This window comes from Heteronotia binoei, chromosome 7 (genome assembly GCF_032191835.1).
Source record: "Heteronotia binoei isolate CCM8104 ecotype False Entrance Well chromosome 7, APGP_CSIRO_Hbin_v1, whole genome shotgun sequence".
Lineage (NCBI taxonomy): Eukaryota > Metazoa > Chordata > Lepidosauria > Squamata > Gekkonidae > Heteronotia > Heteronotia binoei.
Window position 1 is genome coordinate 13,265,248 of NC_083229.1, and position 24,550 is coordinate 13,289,797.

General features: G+C 47.0%; 1 protein-coding gene across 1 annotated transcript in view; it reads left to right on the top strand.

Moving 5' to 3' along the window:
• LOC132574858 (collagen alpha-1(XXII) chain-like) overlaps positions 1-24,550 on the top strand; it is a 268,798-nt gene that overhangs the window by 203,759 nt on the left and 40,489 nt on the right. Inside the window, 9 exon segments of the mRNA XM_060243090.1 lie at positions 1,298-1,375; positions 5,611-5,646; positions 8,246-8,299; positions 14,527-14,545; positions 14,548-14,570; positions 15,669-15,716; positions 16,763-16,876; positions 22,877-22,930; positions 23,879-23,932. Coding sequence (XP_060099073.1) covers positions 1,298-1,375; positions 5,611-5,646; positions 8,246-8,299; positions 14,527-14,545; positions 14,548-14,570; positions 15,669-15,716; positions 16,763-16,876; positions 22,877-22,930; positions 23,879-23,932 — 480 coding nt within the window.

Sequence of the window (24,550 nt, forward strand, 5' to 3'; positions counted from 1 at the left end):
AAACTGGGGCGGCTGCACCCTTCTCTCCGAAATGATCAAAGTTGATTTTTCTCCCCCAGTTGGGATTTGGAACTTTTTATTCTGATGAACTGTGGGGGAGGAAGGTAAAGGAGATTGTGAGCCGCTCTGAGACTCTTCGGAGTGGAGGGCGGGATATCAATCCAATATCTTCATCTACCTCACAGGGTGTCTCTTGTGTGTGGGGGAAGGTAAAGAAGATTGTGAGCTGCTCTGAGACTCTTCGGAGTGGAGGGCGGGATATAAATCCAATATCTTCATCTACCTCAGAGGGTGTCTGTTGTGGGGGAGAAAGGTAAAGGAGATTGTGAGCCGCTCTGAGACTCTTCGGAGTGGAGGGCGGGATATAAATCCAATATCTTCATCTACCTCAGAGGGTGTCTGTTGTGGGGGAGAAAGGTAAAGGAGATTGTGAGCCGCTCTGAGACTCTTCGGAGTGGAGGGCGGGATATAAATCCAATATCTTCATCTACCTCAGAGGGTGTCTGTTGTGGGGGAGAAAGGTAAAGGAGATTGTGAGCCGCTCTGAGACTCTTCGGAGTGGAGGGCGGGATATAAATACAATATCTTCATCTACCTCACAGGGTGTCTGTTGTGTGTGGGGGACGGTAAAGGAGATTGTGAGCCGCTCTGAGACTCTTTGGAGTGGAGGGCGGGATAAAATCCAATATCATCATCATCATCATCATCTTCTTCTTCTTCTTCTTCTTCTTCTTCTTCTTCTTCTTCTTCTTCTTCTTCTTCTTCTTCTTCTTCTTCTTGTAATAGAGTATGGGCTGTAGAGATAGACGCGTTAGGGTCTTTGTTTATTTTCCCTTCATCCTTTTAATGCACCTTGTTCATTTATATTGCACTTAAATAAACTTTTTTTGTGTTGTTCACTCTGCCTAGGCACTAGAAACCCTCCCACTGTTGCCTCCCTAAGTACCAAGAATGCAGAGCATCACTGCTCCAGACAGAGAGTTCAATCAATACGCTGCAGCTAATAGCCACTGATGGACCTCTTTTGGAGCAGGAACTCCTTAGCATATTAGGCCACATGCCCCTAATGTACCCAATCCTCTAAGAACAGGGCCTACTGTAAGCTCCAGGAGGATTGGCTACATCAGAGGGGTGTGGCCTAATATGCAAAGGAATTCCTGCTACAAAAAAGCCCCGGCGAGTTCAACTTCTAAGGCCATCCAAAGTGGACTTTGACCAACTATTACTATCACCATTAGCCTTGATGATCACAATTCTGAGCAAATAATTTTGGCTAACCTCCCTTTTTCTTTTTCAGGGAGATCGAGGTGCTCCCGGTGTTCCTGGCCAGCCAGGAGACAGAGGCGCTCCTGGAATTGGACTTGTTGGACCACCTGTAAGTACCAACCTCTCAGCTCTTCCTTCTCTGCTGCCACATAAGCATCCATATCTGGTCCTTTGTATGACAGAGACGTATTTGGAGTTGTGATCAGAGATGAACCTCTGTCATATAGCAGCAGAATGCTGGTTGTTTGAGAGCCTTCCGTTGTCTCTTGAAGATGCCATGTGTTTCCATGGCCTGTGGGAAGCCTTGGGTGGAAAGGAGAGATGTGAACACATATGAATATCCCTTGCACTCAGTCAGACCCTTGGTCTATCAAGGTCAGCACCAGGACTTTTTTTGTAGCAGGAACTCCTTTGCATATTAGGCCACACACCCCTGATGTAGCCAATCCTCCAAGAGCTTACAGTAGGCCCTGTAACAAGAGCCCTGTAAACCCTTGGAGGATTTGGCTACATAACAGGGGTGTGGCCTAATATGCAAATGAGTTCCTGATACATATAAAGCCCTGCCAGTACTGTCTATTCAGGCTGGCAGGAGCTCTCCAGGGTGCTAGGTGGAGGTCTTTCGTACACCTACCACCTGGACCTTTTAGCTGGAGATGCCAGGGATTGAACCTGCGATTTTCTGTGTGCCAAGCAGATGCTCTGTCACTGAGCCTGTATATATAATGAGACTCCATGACTTCAGCTCTCATCTCACTCACTGATTCATCAACTGCCTCTATATGTAGAAGTCAGGAAGGCATTTGAACGCATGAAGCTGACTTCAACTGAATCAGAACCTTGGTCCTTCAAGGTCGGTCTTGTCTGCTCAGACTAGCAGTGGCTCTCCAGGGTCTCAGGTTAAAGTCTTTCACAACACCTTCCACCTGATCCTTTTAATTGGAGATGCCAGATATTACTTCTTATAGAGAAAGAAGTCCTTTTCTCCCTTTCTCACAATATAAGAACTCGTGGGCGCTCAATGAAATTGCTGAGCAGTCAGGTTAGAACGGATAAAAGGAAGTACTTCTTCACCCAAAGGGTAATTAACATGTGGAATTCACTGCCACAGGAAGTGATGGCAGCTACGAGCATAGATGGCTTCAAGAGGGGATTGGATAAACATATGGAGCAGAGGTCCATCAGTGACTCTTAGCCACAGGATATAGAAGGAACTCCCTGTCTGGGGCAAGTGATGCTCTGTATTCTTGGTGTTTGGTGGGGGGCAACAGTGGGAGGGCTTCTAGTATCTTGGCCTTCCTGATGGCACCTGGTTTTTTTGGCCACTGTGTGACACAGAGTGTTGGACTGGATGGGCCATTGGCCTGATCAAACATGGCTTCTCTTATGTTCTTATGTGACTCAGAGTGTTGGACTGGATGGGCCATTGGCCTGATCCAACATGGCTTCTCTTATGTTCTTATGTGACTCAGAGTGTTGGACTGGATGGGCCACTGGCCTGATCCAACATGGCTTCTCTTATGTTCCTATGTGACACAGAGTGTTGGATTGGATGGGCCATTGGCCAGATCTAACATGGTTCTCTTATGTTCTTATGTGACACAGAGTGTTGGACTGGATGGGCCGTTGGCGTGATCCAACGTGGCTTCTCTTATGTGACACAGAGTGTTGGACTGGATGGGCCATTGGCCTGATCCAACGTGGCTTCTCTTATGTTTTTATGTGACTCAGAGTGTTGGACTGGATGGGCCATTGGCCTGATCCAACATGGCTTCTCTTATGTTCTTATTGAACCTGGGATTGTCCGCATGCTAAACTGATGCTCTACCATTGAGCCATGCCCACCTCCCCATGACAGTGTAACACAGTCTTCACTTTAAGTGTCTTGCAGTATAAAGTGCAGTTGGCTCTGTTTATTTTAAATGTTAAGAAAGATGACTTTGGTGCATGAACACCCATAAATTACATGATGAAATAGTGCCATGTTAATTCATCGAGAGGAAAGGATGTAGGCACTGAAGATTTAGAAGCCTGCATTAGGAATTCATGAAAAAGTTCTGAGGTTTATCAAGTGAACATCTAATTTAGCATCTTTTAGAGGTGGAAGTGGTTACCTTTGACTTACATTGATACAGTTCTCAGCGAGGAAGGATCTGCAGGCTATTTACACCAAGGGTCAATTGAAAAGAGGTGTGGGAAGTTCTGTGATCTCCACCATGTTTTCTCTGTAAGAAGTAATAGCACGTGGAATCCTGATTCAATTTGAGGATGGAACTTAAGGGGAGCATATTTAACTCTTTATTGGCCCCATTTTCTGACCATTCCATTTACCTAGCACTCCTCCTGGGATACTAAGGTCTCAGGGAGAGCTGTCTTGACTGTCCCATTGGCCCAAACTGGACCTTTTCCATGGCAACCATAAGAACATGAGAAGAGCCCTGCTGGATCAGACCAATAGTCCATCTTGTCCAGCATCCTGTCTCACACAGTGGCCAACCAGTTCCTCTGAAAAACCAACAACAGGGCATAGAGGCTGAGGCTTTCATTAGAATGTAAGAAAAGCCCTGCTGGATCAATCCAGTGGTCCATTTGGTTCAGCATCCTGTCTCACACAGTGGCCAACCGGTTCCTCTGGAGGGCCAACAACAGGGCACAGAGGCTGAGGCCTTCCCTTGATAAGAGCATCAGAAGAGCCCTGCTGGATCAGACCAATGGTCTATGTAGTCCAGCCTTCTGTCTCACCCAGTGACCAACCATTTTTGCTGGAGGGCCAACAACAGGGCATAGAGGCCAAGGTGTTCTCCAATAAGAACATTACAAGAGACCTGCTGGCTCAGACCAGTGGCTTACCTAGTTCAGCAGGGTACTTTTATGCCTAGTCAGGGCCTGTTCAGGACTAAGGAGTGCAAAAAGAAACTGTTGAGTCACCACCTCTGCCCTTGTCATGTCTCTGACCATAGCTGGGGCTCCCTGTGTGTTATTTATCTAGAAGATGTGCTAGAAATAGATGTGATCTCTACCCCTGGGGGTGGTCTGGGTTCCCTCAGTCAGATTCTGATTCATGTCAATCAGCCAGAAGTTGCTGGAAACTAATTCACAGGGGTCACAAGAGTCAAATTCAGATCAAAACTATGGGGGGGGGGAAGTGGTATCAACATTACTTCATGCAATTTTTCTGACCCCAATGTCCACAGGGATGTTACTTGCTCCTTTGTGGGGCTGTACATTCATTCATTCATTCATTCATTCATTCATTCATTCATTCATTCATTCATTCATTCATTCATTCATCCATCCATCCATCCATCCATCCATCCATCCATCCATCCTATTTTATTTATATCCCGCCCTCCCTGCCGAAGCAGGCTCAGGGCGGCTTACAGCATAAAATCACAACAGCAATTAAAAGCAATAAATATTAAAAATTGCACATTCAACGGTTAAAACAGAATATTAATTTTAGTGCTATTTCAGTGGCAACGGCCTTTCTTCAGATTCCCTGAGATACAGACGCTGTGTCAGTTAAACGCCAGCCGGAAGAGAACAGCCTTGCAGGCCCTGCAGAACTGTGCAAGGTTCCCCAAGGCCCTCACTCCCTCTGGCAGTTGATTCCACCAGCAGGGGGCTGCAATCAAGAAGACCCTGTCTCTAGGGGTTTTTCATTTGGCTTCCTTCGGCCCGGGGATTACTAGTAGATGTACATGCAGCATACCAGTGCTTGTGCAGTTGCCAGTGGAGCAGATGCTGCCCCCAAAGCAATTGTGGGTTGGAAAACTGGTGCAGTGGGGAATGCTGATGCTTCTTCCCTCCCCACACCACAGTTCCCATCTGAACCGGGCTCCTGCACTATTTGGAAAATTTGTGCCCATTCCTTCCCCCCCCCCCCCCCGAAACCTGAAATTCTCCAGGAATTCTGTGAGACACATTTTTGTTACTCCTTGAATTTTGCTAGTACGGTCGGTCTTTTCAATATTCCCCAAACTGCCAATCTTGGGTTTATTTTTGGTTTGGAAATATGAGAACTCTCGCCCCCTGTTGTGAGACCAGTGCTCCCCGTAAGCTGTGGAGTTTTGTGAGCAAAAATTCTGCTTCATGAGCTACTAGCATTAAAGATGCCAGCTGCTGCACAAATTTGCTTGCTCCGGGGCCATTTTTCCTGATCTAAGACTAAAAAACCCTGTGAGCTAGCTCACACTAACTCAGCTTAGAGGGAATGCTCTACGATACCAACTAGTTCCATCATGTACAATAGCGAAGTGAAGCTGTCTTCATAGCACCTACTGGAGTACAATCAACATAAAGAAACTTTAATTCTCAAATCCTTTTTTTAATGTTTCTTTTCAGGGCCCTGTGGGACCATCTGGAGAGAAAGGGCCATTGGTACAGTATGTCTTTCTACCTATACACTGCTTTTTGCGGGGGGGGGGAGGGGGAGGTTATTTATTTCTGAATTTCTGTCAAGGTTAGAAGGAAATCAAACTTGCGTGCTTGCTTATACTTGGTGTAGTGGTTAAGTGTGTGGACTCTTATCTGGGAGACCCAGGTTTGATTGCCCCACTCCTCCACTTGCACCTGCTGACATGGCCTTGGGTCAGCCATAGCTCTGGCAGAGGTTGTCCTTGAAAGGGCAGCTGCTGTGAGAGTCCTCTCAGCCCCACCCACCTCACAGGGTGTCTGTTGTGGGGGAGGGAGATAAAGGAGATTGGGGGCCGCTCTGAGACTCTTGAGTGGAGGGCGGAATATAAATCCAATGTCTTCGTCAATGTCTTCTTCTATCTTACGAAAGTTTAACAAGGATAATGGATAATTATGTTACAGATTTCATTGAGACTGTTTCAGGTGTGTGTGTGTGTGGGGGGGGGGGGTGGCCTCTCTTGGCAATTGGACACACCTGGCAACTGACTTATATGGAATCAGATCGTCGGTCCATCAATGTCAGTATTGTCTACTCATGCTGGCAGCAGCTCTCCAGGGTCTCAGGCTGAGGTCTTTTCCATCACCCGCTACCTGGTCCTTTAACTGGAGAGGCCGGGGATTGAACCTGAGACTTTCTGCATGCAAAGCGGAGGCTCTTCCAATGAGCCATGGCCCATCCTTCTCGACCAAATGCTAATTTGAGCTTAGAGGGGAAAGGATTCAGCACAAATTTATCCCCATCCCTTGGAGAGCTTAGAGAATTCTCACAGTACATGGATTTTCACTGCAGGATTTCTTCCCCTGCAGGATTTTCAAAAACTCCCAGGGACTCCACTCTCCCCCAGCCCCGCTCTGTTTTTGGGGGAGGATGTCAAGCATCGATATTTCCCAATAATCAGCCTTTTGTTATTGAATCAAAAGTTGCTTTATTGTAGAAACTCAATAGCTTTACCAAGGACAGAATCCTTGGAAGTAATGATGTATACAGACTTACATAGGGTGCGTTCAGACGTACCATTAGCGGCGACACAGCTCCGTCTCGCTGACGGATGAAATATGTTCGTCCAGACATCCACATCTGGCAATCGAGCGTCATCCAGGGTCATCCCAGCTTGCTGCGGATCGATGCTGCATTAATTTGATAGCGCAGAAAGTCCCGCCTTTTTTCAAAGAAATGGCACAAGATCATTTTTTTTCCTGTTTGGACAGCTCACGTGCGATACCGCCCCTCCACCTTTTTTTTTTTTTTTTAAGTCCCAGCAAACATGTGCATTGCCAGATCATCCGGGAATCTGAGGTGATGTTTCTGCTTCTCCAATCAAACACAGGATTGGAGGGGCGGGGAAACGTTATCCCACTATTCAGAACAGGAAAAAAATTTTTTTTTCAGTGTGGAGGATTTCCAGATATCATTGTCACTGCCAATGTCTAGGAAAGTAATTCCTGACAGTTCCCTGGTTTGAATTGGCAACATTAATTCCGGAAACTTTCCCCCCTTCCCCCCGCCTCTGAAGCAACATTTGATTTCCCACCTCCAAACAGTTGGGTGCATGTTCAACCCCCCCCCCCTCCCAAAATCACCATCTGATCACACATGCGCCAAGAAAAGAGCGTGATAGTATTGGATGTCTGATCGCTCAACAACAGAATGAGTCGCATTCTTGGATGCTCGTCTGATCGGCCCTGCATCGAATCAATATTCGGCAGTTCACATTTGAGCGCTGCACACCTGCTTTTAGTGTGACGTGTGACCGCACCCATAGTTACTTCATAGGATAGCTTCAAAGGGTATCATAGAGATGCCATTTGAGTCACGGGTTCAAAGGTTACTACATAGTATCTCTTTTATTACTAAGGAATGCAGGCTATTAAAAACATCTCCCTTTCTCACACTTTCTCGGAGGCCAGATAAGACCTGTCTGTGTGAATCTGGGGGAGAGGCGCATCACACTGTTACCAGCCGGGCTAACCTAAACATCCTTGGGCCAGATGGATTTATTACTCACCTCTAGGTTGTAAAAGAGGGGGGAGCAGGAGAGGTTGGTGATCTGCTCTTTGTCTCAGGGACCATCATGGCATACCGAAATATGCATGCTTGACAGAGGGGGGCATGAGCAATATTCATCAAATAATTTATTTAGGCAGGCCATTGATTTGAAATGTAGCTGCCATTTAAAGGTATTTGGAAATTCTTCGCTGATTTTCATCTGTTCATAACATGCCTTCTGCTCTGGACCCAGGTCCCCTCTGGCTAACTGATAGAGTCACATTTCTTTTTTTGCATACCTGGAGAGTCGAGAAGTATGTAGACATCACTGTCTTCTCCGACAAGGACAGTTTCATCACCTGTATTTAGGAGGGGGCGTCATTGGGTATGTTTTTGATATAGGCATTTCCACCCCCACCTTAAAAAAAATTAATGAGCATTAAAAACATGTTAATATCAGAGCAGGCTTAGCGCTTCTTTACGTTTAGATCTATGAATCCCACCCACCGCCCCATATACAGGAGAAATCAGTGCTGCTGACATAATAATCAGAATTCTTTCTCCTCTTCTGACCAGGGTCCCCGAGGCTCGCCAGGCATGCAAGGTCCCCCTGGACAATCCGGTCAGGATGTGAGTAAAGAGAATGGGTGTTCAACAACCTCTCAGCAATGCATTGTGGGTCAGCAGCGATGCTAGGGACAGCAGCCCCCACCCAGGCTCTGTTTGGTGCATTGGTGAAGAGCGTAGACTCTCATCTGGGAGAACCACTCCTCCACTTGCACCTGCTGGAATGGCCTTGGGTTAGTCACATGTTCTCAGCAGAGCTGTTTTCCCAAGAGCAGTTCCTGAAAGAGCTCTCTCAGCCCCACCTACCTCACAGGGTGTCTGTTGGACGGAGAGGAAGGGGAGGTGATTGTAAGCCGCTCTGAGTCTCCAAGTGAAGGGTGGGGTATAAATCCAACTCCTCCTTCAACTCCTCTCCTTTTCTCCTCCTCCTCCTCTTCTTCTCCTTCTTCTACTCCTTCTCCTCCTCTACCAGCTTTCGCACATATCAGGGGTCTGGGGTTTTTTTAACAATGAATTGTCAAATAATTGCATTAGACAGGACATTGATTTGAAATGCGGTGGCCATTTAAAGATGAATGTACACACCGGAGCACACCTGGAGTTCCTGTACAAGCCCGTGCTTCGTCGTCTCAAAAGGGCACTTTGGTTGTCTCTGTTTTTCAAAAGTAGAAGATGGAATATAAGGTGCTCTTTTGCCCTGATCTGAAAGACCCAGGCTAGCCTGATTTTATCAGATCCCAGAAGCTAAGCAGCTTGGACGGGAGACCTCTGAGGAAGTCCAGCCCATGGTTTCTATGCAGGGAAAGGGGAGGGCAAACCACCCTTATTCATTTCTTGCCTGGAAAACTTCAGAAAGAGTTGTCATCAGTTGGATGCGACTCGATGGTGCTTTCCACCACCAATAGACTATTTTAATAGCATGCACCAGGGGTGGAATTCTAGCAGGAGGTCCTTTGCATATTAGGCCACACGCCCCTGATGTAGCCAATCCTCCAAGAGCTCACAAGGCTCTTTTTTTGTAAGCTCTTGGAGGATTGGCTACATCAGAGGGGTGTGGCCTGATAAGCAAAGGAGCTCCTGCTAGAATTCCACCCCTTGCATGCACAAAGAGACCCGATGCCATTTGTGGGGGGAAGGGAATTGATGGGGGCAATATTCAGCACAGAAGCAATAGAAAGCAGAGGTGCACAACCCTTTTCATACAGGCTCTAGATCAGGGGTGTCAAACACATTTGTTATGAGGGCCAGATATGACATAAATGAGACCTTGTCGGGCTGGGCTATGTTGGGCTGGGCCATGTGTGTTCCTGTTTAAGATTAGGTAGCAAAAATATAAACTTTATAAAGGACACAGACAAAGAGACAAAAAAACCCCCTTAAAATAAAAATATGCTTAAAACATTAGCACTCAATGGTCTTAAAGGTACTTTTTTATATATATTTCTCCCATGGGATCCAGGGAACTGGGTAAAGGGATCTCTGGCTCTTTCCTTCCTTCCTCAGGGGACCAGGAAAGGGAGGAACCTCAGCCAATAGAAGGAAGAGAGGCTTGGCTCGGTAGCTCTGCTGTGTGATTAAGAGAGCCTGGCAAAGCAAGCTCTCCTTTCCCCCTTCCTTCCCAAGGGAAGAGCCTCAGCCAAAGGAGAAAATAGAGCTTTTTTCTCTGTAGCTCCCGTATGATTGAGCAAGCCTGGTAAAGCAAGTTGTAACGCAGAAGGAAGCAAGAGAGAGGGAGAAGAAAGCAGACAACAGCCAGTTGCTCAGGGGCTTGATAGGAGCCCTCTAGGGGCCTGATTTGCCCCCCACCGGTCGCATGTTTGACACCCCCACTCCAGGTATGCCTGATACCCAAGCTGATTCTTTTTATTATCCTGTGAGGTTCAGTGCACGTGTTTGTAGCATTTGGGAACTTACAGAAAGCAAATCAGTTTGGGGGAGTGACTCTCAGTGGGGATGTTGCAGGCATGAAAAGGATTGAGCATTTAGAGAGCCAGTTTGATGTAGTGTTAAGTGTGCGGACTCTTATCATGGAGAAGCAGGTTTGATTCCCCACTCCTCCACTTGCACCTGCTGGAATGGCCTTGGGTCAGCCATAGCTCTGGCAGAGGTTGTCCTTGAAAGGGCAGCTGCTGGGAGAGCCCTCTCAGCCCCAGCCACCTCACAGGGTGTAGGGTTGCCAATCCCCAGGTGGGGACAGGGGATCCCTGGTTTGGAGGCTCTCCCCCCACTTCAGGGTCATCAGAAAGCGGGGGGGTGTGTGTCTGTTGGGCACTCCATTATTGCCTATGGAGACCCATCCCCATAGGGTATAATGGAGAATTGATTTCTGGGGAGGCTGTTTTTTGAAGTAGTGGCACAAAATTTTCAGCATAGCATCTGATGCCTCTCTTCAAAAAACCTGCCGAGTTTCAAAAGGATTGGACCAGGCGGTCTAATTCTGTGAGCCCTCAAAGAAGGTGCCCCTATCCTTCATTATTTCCAATGGAAGGAAGGCATTTAAAAAGGTGTGCGGTCCCTTTCAATGTGATGGCCAGAACTCCCTTTGGAGTTCAATTATGCTTCTCACAACCTTGCTCCTGGCTAGCCCCACCCCAATGTCTCCTGGCTCCACCCCCAAAGTCCCCAGATATTTCTGGAATTGGACTTGGCAACCCTACCAGGGTGTCTGTTGTGGAGGAGAAGATAAAGGCGATTGGGAGCCACTCTGAGTCTCTGAGGGTATAAATCTGCAATTCTTCTTCATTTCTTCCCCTCCCATCCTGTGGTTTCTCTGCTCAAAGCCCTGCCCTTCCCAGGTTGGTTTTTTTTCTTTTGTTTCCAAACCGCTGTTCAATCGGTATGGTTCTGCACGACAGCATAGTCTGCCAGGAAAGAAAGCAGCCCCCCCTCCATCTTTCTCACCCCCTCTGCAATTTCTGCATTTCCCCTGATTCTGCTGTCCCATTCGTTGCGACGACGTGGGGGCCGCTCAAGGAATAATGTCAAGGGAAAGTCTCTTTCAGCTAAGGCACGACTTTCCGACACTTGTCATTATTCCCTGGTGAGAATCATTATCTTTGCTTTCCCCTTCTCTCTTTCCTGCTGAAAAAGTCAAAGAAAGGGGCAGGAGTGCACAGGAAACATACAAAGGGAGAGGGGGCGGGAAATCAATGTGGTCTCTTTTTCTCTTTTCCTACTGGGCCCTGCACACTGGCTGGGCTAGCAAAGCAGCATCTGAAAAACCTAGAACGGCAGGGAGTAGACAGCAGAGGAGGTGAGTCTGCCTAGCAAGACTCTGAACTTTTAAAATGTGTGTGTGTGTGTTTGTGATAGGGCTGCCAAATCCAATTCAAGAAATATCTGGGGACTTTGGGGGTGGAGCCAGGAGACTTTGGGGGTGGAGCCAGAAGACATTAGGGCGGAGCCAGGAACAAGGGTGTGACAAGCATAATTGAACTCCAAAGGGAATTCTGGCCATCACATACATACATACATACATACATTCATTCATTCATTCATTCATTCATTCATTCATTCATTCATTCATTCATTCATTCATTCATTCATTCATTTAATTTGATTTATATCCCGCCCTCCCCACCGAAACAGGCCCAGGGCGGCTCACAACATAAAATCCCACAAACAAATTAATAAGTATTAAAATTACACATTCGGTAATAAAATAGATATACAATGATTAAAACAGTTAAAACAGAAAAACAGAATATTGAGCTGGTGCTATTCTGGCGGCGACGGCCTTCTTCCACTTCTCTTAAGTACCGGTGCCAAGTCAATTGAATGCCAGCCGGAAGAGGACAGTCTTGTAGGCCTTGCGGAACTGCACAAGGTTCCGCAAGGCCCTCACTTCATCTGGCAGTTGGTTCCACCAGCAGGGGGCTACGACTGAGAAGGCCCTGTCTCTAGTTGATTTCAATCGGGTCTCCTTAAAGGCACCGCACACCTTTAAAGGCGCCGCACACCTTTTAAATGCCTTCCTTCCATAGGAAATAATGAAGGATAGGGGCACCTTTTTTGGGGGGGGGGCTCATAGAATGGGACCCCCTGGTCCAATCCTTTTGAAACTTGGAGGGTGTTTTGAGAAGAGTCACTGGATGCTATGCTGAAAATTTGGTGCCTCTACCTCAAAACAGCCCCCCCCCAGAGCCCCAGATACCCACGATCAATTCTCCACATAGGAATCTGTCTTCATAAGGAATGATGGAGTGGCCAGCAAAGATTTCCCTCCCCTCCCCCTGCTTTCTGATGACCCTGAAGTGGGGGGAGGGCCTCCAAACCAGGGGATCCCCTGCCCCCACCTGGGGATTGGCAACCCTAGTTTGTGAAGCCAGCAAATCCTTGCAAGGATACATCCATAAGACAGCCCAGTCCAAGACCACAGATGGCCGTAAAGGACAGAAACCAGCACTTTGAATGGGACTAGTCAGAAACTTGGGTTGCCAAGTTCCCCGCTTCTGGCAGGGGAATTTTTCTCACATGTCATCCAGAAGTGACATATTGCACTGGGCACGTCACACAGGATGCTCTAGGAAGTCACTTGAAACTCTGTGGTTTCATGGGGCGGGGACACTTTAGCCATTTGTGGGACAACTCTTTGAGTTTCCCCCCAAATTGCTAGAGAGTCCTTGCGTGAAATCATAGAGTTTTAAATGACTTCGTAGAGCATCCTACACAGTGTATCTGGTGCAATACGTCACTTCTGGGTGACATCATCACACCACATGACGACAGGCTCTTTGGGGGGTGGGGATTGCCCTGGCGGCTGCCTCCCTGCCGGCGGATTGGGGCCTGCCAAACCGGGGTATCCCCCGCCCCCAGCAGGAACACGGGAGCCCTATCAGACACTAAGTGGAAGCCAGTGGTGCTTCTTCAGGAATGGTGGTGCATCTTTGTCACATCTGTGTACCCATTAAAATCTAGTCCGCCCTCATCTGCAGGAGGATGTTACTCCTATCATATTTACCAATTTAGTGTAGTGGTTAAGTGCGTGGACTCTTATCTGGGAGAACCGGGCTTGGTTCCCCACTCCTCCACCTGCTGGAATGGCCTTGGGTCAGCCATAGCTCTTGTAGGAGTTGTCCTTGAAAGAGCAGCTTCTAGAAGAGCTCTCTCAGCCCCACCTATCTCACAGGATGCCTGTTGTGGGGGGGGGGGAAGGTAAAGGAGATTGTAACCACTCAGATTCAGAGTATGCAGCAGGATATAAATCCAATTTCTTCTTCTTCTTCTTTTCTTCTTCTTCTTCTTTTTTCTTCTTCCCTCTTTCAGTATTTGTACTCTGCTTTTCTCCCTGGGTGGAGACCCACACCGGGTTACAAAAATTTGTTAAAAATACAATTTAAATAAATACAGTTTTAAACAAACGGATACAGAGACTCAAATAATAACGGGTGATAGACCTGGTCCCACACTCTGGAGGCCAGGTCTCCTACCTATTGTAAGAGAAGTCGTGTTGAGGAGGAAGAATCTCGAAGCATCTCTGATGTTCCTCTCTGTGTCAGATGGCATGATAGGAATATAATGACCTCCTAGACCAGGGGTGGCCAAACCATGGCTTGGGAGCCACATGTGGCTCTTTCGCACATATTGTGTGGCTTTCGAAGCTCCCACCACCCCGCTGGCCAGCTTGGAGAAGGCTTTGGTATCTTTTAATCACTTCTCCAAGCCAAGCCAGGCAGCGGCTTGGAGAATGCATTTAAAGTTGCTCTCTTTACTCCTCTCCCCACCTTTCTCCCTCCCTCCCTCAAACATGTGACATTCATGTCTTGCAGCTCTTAAGAACATCTGGCGTTTGTGTCGTTCTTACATTAAGCAAGTTTGGCCACCCCTGTCCTAGAAAGTGTTCCCTATAAGTTGTGCCTGTGAGCAGGCACTCTTTAACACAGGAAGCTCACCTCAGCAGCAGTCTGGAGCTGTTCAGAGTCTTGCACCGCCCATTGCCCAATTTAAGACCGCCCAAGCAAAAAGAAGTCACAGGCAAGACAGCAATGGGAAACAAACTCTGACCAAAAATACATGAAGGGAAAGGGTAGGAGGGGGTTGCAATTTCGACTGTATTGCTTCAAGAAAACTTTTATTATTATTATTCTTTTGCCTTAAGTTACCTGTGCTTCAAATAACCACTCTACACAATATAGTTTCAGCATTTGCTTTTGTAATTTATTGTTCGTTCTGCTCCATCGTGGTTTTTGTTTCCTGCTGCCATTTGAAGATTACAGCAGTTACCTTCTGCTCAGTGGGGGATGGAAATTGGTGAGAACATTGTGATCTCTTTTATTGTTTTGTGATTGTAGGGTTTGCCAGGCAATCCAGGGAAAGGGGGCCTCCAGGAAAACCGGTATGTCATTCCTCTCTCCCCCATCCCTCCCTTTTCTCTCAGCACCTTTTGATGTTCAGGAGAACCCTATGTCGGGTGCAAGATAGCCTTCTTTCCTGTAGGCCAATGTCCTAAATGATCAGTAAATTATTATTATTATTATTATTATTATTATTATTATTATTATTATTATTATTATTATTATTATTATTATTATTATTATTATTATTTTCACATTTGATAAATCACCCCATCCCGGATAGCGCCAGGCTCAGGGCAATGTGCAACATTAAAAAATACATATATATAAAATCAGTTACATTTAAAAAAAATTACATATGATTCCAAATATATGATGCCAAACGACTCTCAGACACCAATGTCTGGATAGCCCTTTCTCATGCTCCGTTAGTGGCATGGACACTATTTCTGTCCAGCAAGAAGACCTTTAGCAACCTCCCAACGAGGGTTGCCAGGTCAGTGCTGGAAAATACCTGGACACTTTGGGGGTGGATGCAGGAGAGGGCGGGGTTTGGGGAAGGGAGGGGCCCCAGCATGGGACAACGCCCTGGAGTCCACCCTTCCGAGCAGCCATTTTCCCCAGGGGAGCTGATCTCTGCCGACTGGAGATTAGCTGTAAAAGCGGGAGATCTCCAGGCCCCACCTGGAGGCTGGCAACCCTACCGCTATTACACATTTATACCATTCACTTGTGTCTGGTGTGCGGTTGATCTCTTTAACAAGCTGGAGACTGTTTTGCCTTTGAGTGTGCCTTCTGAGAGCCCAGTTTGGTGTAGTGGTTAAGTGTGCGGACTCTTATCTGGGAGAACCGGGTTTGATTCCCCGCTCCTCCACTTGCAGCTGCTGGAATGGCCTTGGGTCAGCCATAGCCCTGGCAGAGGTTGTCCTTGAAAGGGCAGCTGCTGTGAGAGCCCTCTCAGCCCCACCCACCTCACAGGGTGTTTGTTGTGGGGGGGGAGGTAAAGGAGATTGTGAGCCGCTCTGAGACTCTTCGGAGTGGAGGGTGGAATATAAATCCAATATCTTCTTCTTCTCAGAAACTGGTCTTCGAACTGGGATAAAATGGAGGTGTTTTGGTTTTGTTTTTTTTCTCTCCAGGGCGCTTCCCCTCTCCTTTCTCCTGGTGATATCAGCCTCTTGGTTAAGGTACGGATCCTTGGAGGTGCCTAAAATGCAATATATACCATGGGTGCAGTCACACAGACTAAATAATGCACTTTCAATCCACGTTCAATGTACTTTCCAGCTGGTTTTTGCCAGTTCATGCCCATCCAATAAAGCAGAGGGATTTTCAGTCTATGGGGCTTCCCTACTGTTTGGAGAGTCAGTTTGGTGTAGTAGTGAAGAGTGCGGACTCTTATCTGGGAGAACCAGGTTTGATTCCCCATTCCTCCACTTGCACCTGCTGGAATTGCCCTGGGTCAGCCATAGCTCTTACAGAGGTTGTCCTTGAAAGGGCAGCTGCTGTGAGAGCCCTCTCCAAGGTGTCTGTTGTGGAGGAGGGAGGTAAAAGAGATTGTGAGCCGCTCTGAGACTCTTCGGAGTGGAGGGCGGGATATAAATCCAATATCTTCATCTACCTCACAGGGTGTCTGTTGTGGGGGAGGAAGGTAAAGGAGATTGTGAACTGCTCTGAGACTCTTCGGAGTGGAGGGCGGGATATAAATCCAATATCTTCATCTACCTCACAGGGTGTCTGTTGTGGGGGGAGGGGAAGGTAAAGGGGATTGTGAGCCCCTCTGAGGCTCTTTGGAGTGGAGGGCGGGATATCAATCCAATATCTTCATCTACCTCACAGGGTGTCTGTTGTGGGGGGAGGAAGGTAAAGGAGATTGTGAGCCACTCTGAGACTCTTCGGAGTGGAGGGTGGGATATAAATCCAATATCTTCATCTACCTCACAGGGTGTCTGTTGGGGGGGGGGGGTAAAGGAGATTGTGAGCCGCTCTGAGACTCTTCGGAGTGGAGGGCAGGATATAAATCCAATATTTTCATCTACCTCACAGGGTGTCTGTTGTGGAGGAGGAAGGTAAAGGAGATTGTGAGCCACTCTGAGACTCTTCGGAGTGGAGGGCGGGATATAAATCCAATATCTATAATACCATATTTTACCAAACTTGTAGGTAATCCCATCTGACTCACCCAGAGTAACATCTGTGGATTTCTTCTCTTTATACCCTTTCCCTCTTTTAGGATGTATGCAGTGACTGCCCCCCTGGACCACCTGGACTCCCTGGAATGCCAGGATTCAAGGGTGATAAAGGCACCCAAGGCTTGCCTGGCACAGAAGGACCAGTTGGAAAGATGGTAAGGCCAAATTACATCCCTTACCTTCCTGCTTTCTTCATCGAGACTGGGAGGTCAGTGATTGGATTCAGGCACAGCTCCATTTATTTGCACAGAATCTTCCCCTCCCTCCCCCCAGCTTTACAAGGGATATTGTCTCTTCAGAATATTTGGTGTATAGGTTTGGCATAAACCGCCATCCTTCTTCGACTCAACAGAAACAACCATCCAAACACATGAAGTTGGCTTATACTGAATCAGACCAGGCCTCAGATTCAGCTCCTGAACCTTTCAGAGAGTTCCACCTCCTCCTTCTGAGAGTTCCACCTCCTTGTCCATTGAATAGTATGTGCAGCTGCAGAACAATCCCTGGATGAGCTCCACCACCTATTTTTCTACAAAACGACCCCTGAATCAGACCATTGGTCCATCAAGGGCGATATTGTCTACTCAATAGAAACAACCTCCCAAATGCATGATGATGGCTTATATGAAATCAGACCATTAGTCCATCAAGGGAAGTATTGTCTACTCCAGGGGCGGCCAACGGTAGCTCTCCAGATGTTTTTTGCCTACAACTCCCATCAGCCCCAGCCAGCATGGTCAATGGCTGGGGCTGATGGGAGTTGTAGGCAAAAAACATCTGGAGAGCTACCGTTGGCCACCCCTGGTCTACTCAATAGAAACAACCTCCCAAATACATGAAGTTGGCTTATACTAAATCAGACCATTGGTCCATCAAGGGCAATATTGTCTACTCAATAGAAACAAGCTCCCAAATGCATGATGCTGGCTTAAACTGAATCAGACCATTGGTCCATCAAGGGCAGTATTGTCTACTCAATAGAAATAACCTCCCGAACACATGAAGTTGGCTCATACTAAATCAGACCATTGGTCCATCAAGGGCAATATTGTCTACTCAATAGAAGCAGCCTCCCAAATGCATGATCTTGGCTTAAACTGAATCAGACCATTGGTCCATCAAGGGCAGTATTGTCTACTCAATAGAAATAACCTCCCGAACACATGAAGTTGGCTTATACTAAATCAGACCATTGGTCCATCAAGGGCAATATTGTCTACTCAATAGAAACAAGCTCCCAAATGCATGATGTTGGCTTAAACTGAATCAGACCATTGGTCCATCAAGGGCAGTATTGTCTATTCAATAGAAATAACCTCCCGAACACATGAAGTTGGCTTATACTGAATCAGACCGTTGGCCCATCAGGGGTAGTATTGTCTACTCAGACTGGCAGCTGCTTTCCAAGGTTTCAAGCAAGGTCTTTCATATCACCTACTGGTACTTTCAGCGGAAGTGCCAGGGATTGAACCTGGGACCTTCTGCATGCCAAGCAGATGGTCTACCACTGAACCACAGCTCTTTCCCTCTGACCTTGAGGCAACTGCTATAAATTGATAAATCCCAGGTAATAGTAAACCTGCCCTAGTCCCCTGGGGGCCACAGAGAGAGTTTAACTGTTAAGGCATATCAATGGAAAACAAGGCCATGCATGTCAGTGGCTTGTTGTGATGGTTCAAGAGTCTTTAAGGTCCTTAATTCAGAGTCTGAAAGAGGGTTTAAGGGGGGATTGGATAAACATGTGGAGCAGAGATCCATCAGTGGCTATTAGCCACAGGGCTGGAACTCTCTGTCGGGGGCAAGTGATGCTCTGTATGCTTGGTATTTGGTGCTTGGTGGGAGGGCTTCTAGTGTCCTGGCCCCACTGGTGGACCTCCTGATGGCACCTGGGTTTTTTGGCCAGTTGTGTGTCACCAAGAGTTGGACTGGATGGGCCATTGACTTGACCTAACATGGCTTCCCTTGTGTTCTTATGTTCTCTTAGGGTAATGCATCATTCATCCTGACATCTCTAGATTTTTTTTGGGGGGTGGGGATGTAGGAATAGTCAGTCATGCACAGCAATATTGTGAGCCTCATATGGCCGAGGACCTGCCTACCTTAGGGACCGCCTCTCTCCATGTGTTCCCCAGAGAGCACTGAGATCCAGCTCCCAAAGTCTTCTAAAAATCCCTGGACCAAAGGAGGCCACACTGAAAGTAACAAGGGAGCAGGCCTTCTCAATAATGGCTCCCCACTGGTGGAATCAGCTACCGGAGGAAGTGCGAGCCCTGCGGGGCCTTAACCAATTCCGCAGGGCTTACAAAACTACCCTCTTCCAACAAGCTTATTGGGAACTCTGAATGTGACATCTAGCCATCTGGATAGACATCCCACTGAATGTAGCACCTTTAATTTACTATGGTTTTATAATTTTTATGTAACTTTTAAACTGTATTTTAACTGTATCTTTTAAGAATTGTATAACTGATCATGGTATATACCATGTCCTGTTAGCCGCCCTGAGCCTGCTCCGGCGGGGAGGGTGGGATATAAATAATAATAATAATAATAATAATAATAATAATAATAATAATAATAATAATAATAATAATAATAATAATAATTATTATTATTATTATTATTATTATTATTATTATTATCATTATTATCTGCTCTTGCTGAGAACTAGGCCTAATAAACGTTGTTCAGCTTCCACCTAAACAAGTCATTCTGAATGAAACGCTATGCATTAATTTTACACACTCCTGCACCGGCTTATGTATCTTGGTTCAGAGTACGTGAATCAGCTGGCAAGTTACATATTCAAATTACACGCTCGGTGAACAAATATTGAGCAAGCAACAAATAAGAAAACACACGCCTGAGCAGGAAGCCTGAAGAAAGGGAAGGCAGTAGCGGAGCCTCCCGTTCTTTTTCATGCAATAACGTTGCAGCTTTGTATTTTCCAAAAACACCTTCCGTCAGCTCATGAGAAGCTGTTTTCTGAGCTTCTGCCAAACTAACATTCTTTCTCCTTTACTAAACAATGTCCTCCGTGGAAGTAGGGTTGCCAATCCCCAGGTGGGGGCAGAGGATCCCCTGGTCTGAAGACCCTCCCCCCGCTTCAGGGTCGTCAGAAAGCGGGGGGAGGGGAGGGAAATGTCTGCTGGGAATGCTATTATTTCCTATGGAGATTTATTCCCATAGAAAATCATGGAGAATTGATCCGTGGGTATCTGGGGCTCTGGGGGGGGTCTGTTTTTTGGGGTAGAGGCACCAAATTTTCAGTGTAGCATCTAGTGCCTCTCCCCAAAATACCCCCCAAGTTTAAAAAAGATTGGACCAGGGGGTCCAATTCTATGAGCCTCAAAAGAAGGTGCCCCTATCCTTCATTATTTCCTATGGAAGGAAGGAATTGAAAAGGTGTGCTGTCCCTTTAAATGTGATGGCCAGAACTCCCTTTGGAGTTCGATTATGCTTGTCACAGCCTTGATCTTGGCTCCACCCCTCATGTCTCCTGGCTCCACCCCCAAAGTCCCCAGATATTTCTTGAATTGGACTTGGCAACCCTACGTGGAAGTGAGCTTTGGTTATACACAGAGTAGGATCTCTTGTACTCAGGGCTATTTTTGTAGCAGGGCTTCTTTGCATAATAGGCCACATGCCCCTGATGCAGGCAATCCTCCAAGAGCTTACAGTAGGCCCTGTAAGAAGAGCCCTCTAAGCTCGTGGCTACATTGGGGGAGGGGATGGCCTAATATGCAAAGGAGCTCCTGCTACCTCACAGGATGTCTGTTGTGGGGGAGGAAGGGAAAGGAGATTGTGAGCCGCTCTGAGAGTCTTTGGAGTGGAGGGCGGGATATAAATCCAATCTCTTCATCTACCTCACAGGGTGTCTGTTTGGGGGGGGGGGGGAGGTAAAGGAGATTGTGAGCCGCTCTGAGACTCTTCGGAGTGGAGAGCGGGATATAAATCCAATATCTTCATCTACCTCACAGGGTGTCTGTTGTGGGGGAGGAAGGGAAAGGAGATTGTGAGCCGCTCTGAGACTCTTTGGAGTGGAGGGCAGGATATAAATCCAATATCTTCATCTACCTCACAGGGTGTCTGTTGTGGGGGAGGAAGGGAAAGGAGATGGTGAGCCGCTCTGAGACTCTTTGGAGTGGAGGGCAGGATATAAATCCAATATCTTCATCTACCTCACAGGGTGTCTGTTTGGGGGGGGGGGGAGGTAAAGGAGATTGTGAGCCGCTCTGAGACTCTTCGGAGTGGAGGGCGGGATACAAATCCAATATCTTCATCTACCTCACAGGGTGTCTGTTTGGGGGGGGGGGGGAGGTAAAGGAGATTGTGAGCCGCTCTGAGACTCTTCGGAGTGGAGAGCGGGATATAAATCCAATATCTTCATCTACCTCACAGGGTGTCTGTTGTGGGGGAGGAAGGGAAAGGAGATTGTGAGCCGCTCTGAGACTCTTTGGAGCGGAGGGCGGGATATAAATCCAATATCTTCATCTTCTTCTTAAAAAAGTACAATTCTGCCTTTTGAAAGTTGCTGTAGTCAGTACTTCTGCCCTTCCCCTTATAGTTTCATTTCTGCTCCTTGAACCTTGAATTCGTTAATAAGAAAGTTGGCATAGAGATATGCTGAATTGTAATTTGATCCCTTGAACCTAACTTTTCACCCCCACACTCCAAGGAGGCTTCCTTAAAGCTCTGTTAGGTGGTAAAGCCAGAGATTGCCTGTAAAGCAGTCTGGATTTAGACCCCAAATCTAATTCAGTCACTACACACAATGCCTTATGATAATCAAATTTAGCTTGGCGTTCATTCAAATAATGGGAAGTGAAGTGACATCATCATCTTAAAGGCAGACAAAAGTGGCAAGGTGTGAGCTTTTGGGAGCCGCTGCTCACTTCTTCAGGTATCAGGTGATTCACGAAAGCTCAAATTTTGTTAGTCTTGAAGGCGCTCCTGGACTCGCACTCTTTTCTGCTGCTCCGGGCAGATTAACAGGGTGGCCCATCTTGGTCTAAGAACATAAGAGAAGCCATGTTGGATCAGGCGAATGGCCCATCCAGTCCAACACTCTGTGTCACATAAGAACATAAGAGAAGCCATGTTGGATCAGGCCAATGGCCCATCCAGTCCAACAATCTGTGTCACATAAGAACATAAGAGAAGCCATGTTGGATCAGGCCAGTGGCCCATCCAGTCCAACACTCTGTGTCACATAAGAACATCAGAGAAGCCATGTTGGATCAGGCGAATGGCCCATCCAGTCCAACACTCTGTGTCACATAAGAACATAAGAGAAGCCATGTTGGATCAGGCCAATGGCCCATCTAGTCCAACAATCTGTGTCACATAAGAACATAAGAGAAGCCATGTTGGATCAGGCCAGTGGCCCATCCAGTCCAACACTCTGTGTCACATAAGAACATCAGAGAAGCCATGTTGGATCAGGCGAATGGCCCATCCAGTCCAACACTCTGTGTCACATAAGAACATAAGAGAAGCCATGTTGGATCAGGCCAATGGCCCATCCAGTCCAACAATCTGTGTCACATAAGAACATAAGAGAAGCCATGTTGGATCAGGCCAGTGGCCCATCCAGTCCAACACTCTGTGTCACATAAGAACATAAGAGAAGCCATGTTGGATCAGGCGAATGGCCCATCAAGTCCAACACTCTGTGTCACGCAGTGGCAAAAAATTTTATATATACACACACACTGTGGCTAATAGCCACTGATGGACCTCTGCTCCATATTTTTATCTAAACCCCTCTTGAAGGTGGCTATGCTTGTGGCCGCCGCCACCTCCTGTGGCAGTGAATTCCACATGTTAATCACCCTTTGGGTGAAGAAGTACTTCCTTTTATCCGTCTTAACTTGGCTGCTCAGCAATTTCATTGAATGCCCACGAGTTCTTGTATTGTGAGAAAGGAAGAAAAGGACTTCTTTCTCTACTTTCTCCATCCCATGCATTATCTAGTAAACCTCTATCATGTCACCCCGCAGTCGACATTTCTCCAAGCTAAAGAGGCCCAAGCGTTTCAACCTTTCTTCATAGGGAAAGTGTTCCAGCCCTTTAATCATTCTAGTTGCCCTTTTCTGCACTTTCTCCAATGCTATAATATCCTTTTTGAGGCTATCATGTTTACTGTCTTTCAGGGAGAGCCTGGACCGAGAGGTCATCCCGGACCACCTGGTGTCGAAGGTCCCAAGGTTAGTTAATATTCAGTCTCCAAATCCAACGGATATATTTTTTCAAATGACTTGAAAGAACCGAAAGACAAAGTAAAAATCTCAACTATATTGGGTGAAGAGCTTCCGATTGTACCGGGTTTGATTCCCCACTCCTCCTCATGCACCTGCTCGATGTGACCTTGAGTCAGTCACGGTTCTTGAAAGAGCTGTTCTGTCAAGAGCAGTACTCCTAGAGCTCTCTCAGCCCCATTTACCTCAGAGGGTGTCTGTGGTGAGGAGAGGAAGGGAGGGGGAAGAGATTGTAAGGCACTTTGAGACTCCGAATGAAAGGCGGGGAATAAATCCAATCTCCTCTTCTTCTTCTAGAGCCAGTTTGGTGTAGTGGTTAAGTGTGTGGACTCTTATCTGGGAGAACCGGGTTTGATTCCCCACTCCTCCACTTGCACCTGCTGGAATGGCCTTGGGTCAGCCATAGCTCTCACAGGAGTAGTCCTTGAAAGGGCAGCTGCTGTAAAAGCTCTCTCAGTTCCACCTACCTCATAGGGTGTCTGTTGTGGGGGGGGGGAGAAGGTAAAGGAGATTGTGACCACTCTGAGACTCTAAGATTCAGAGTATAGGGTGGGATATAAATCCAATTTCTTCTTCTTTTTCATCAGGACATCCTTTTTTGTACTCCTGCTGGTTTTTAGCAGCCGTGTTTATACGAATTCGTGATACACTGCCCACCTTGATATATCTTGATTTGTTTTAACTGATTATCTGTGTTTTTGATATTTATTGCTCTAATTTCATGTATATTTATCAGTTTGTGTTACTGGTAGCCATCTTGGGACTCAATAGAGTGAGAGTGTGGCATACAGATGCCATAACTTAATACATAAACATGCGGAAGCCAGTTCAAGGATGTTTGGTTTAAAAGCACTGTTTATGTATTTTTAAATAAATAATTGTTTTATTTGTCACTAGGGTCCTAAGGGAGACCGTGGAACAATGGGAGAGGCTGGTCTGAAGGGTGAGCAGGTAATAGAAGGCCTCCTTGAAACCATCTTCCTTGTTCTTGCCTCAAAGAGCCAGTTTGGTATAGTGGTTAAGCGTGTGGACTCTTATCTGGGAGAACCGTGTTTGATTCCCCACTCCTCCACTTGCATCTGCTAGAATGGCCTTGGGTTAGCCATAGCTCTCGTAGGAGTTGTCCTTGGAAGGGCAGCTTCTGGGAGATCGCCCTCAACCCCACTCACCTCACAGGGTGTTTGTTGTGGGGGAGGAAGGTAAAAGAGAATGTGAGCCACTCTGAGGCTCTGGCTGGTTTCACACTATGAATTTGACACAATTTTATCCCGTTCAGAAAGAAATCCACTAAAATCCGGGCAATCAGATAGCTGCTGCTGAATGGCAGAATCCCGGCAACAGTCGGCGGTTGCCCATTCACACTGCTAGCCCAGCTCAAGCACAGACCCGCTGCAGAAAGGGTTGTCTCTTTAAAAAAGGCTGTCATGTGTGCGCTCAATTGGAGAAGCAGAGAAGCGCACCTCGGAGAGGGGCGAGGGGAACCCCCCCCCCCCCGACCTTGCCCGAAAAGGCTTGGCGCGATCACACAGCTCTTTCACTTATGAGTTACCCCGGGGCATTTAAACAACA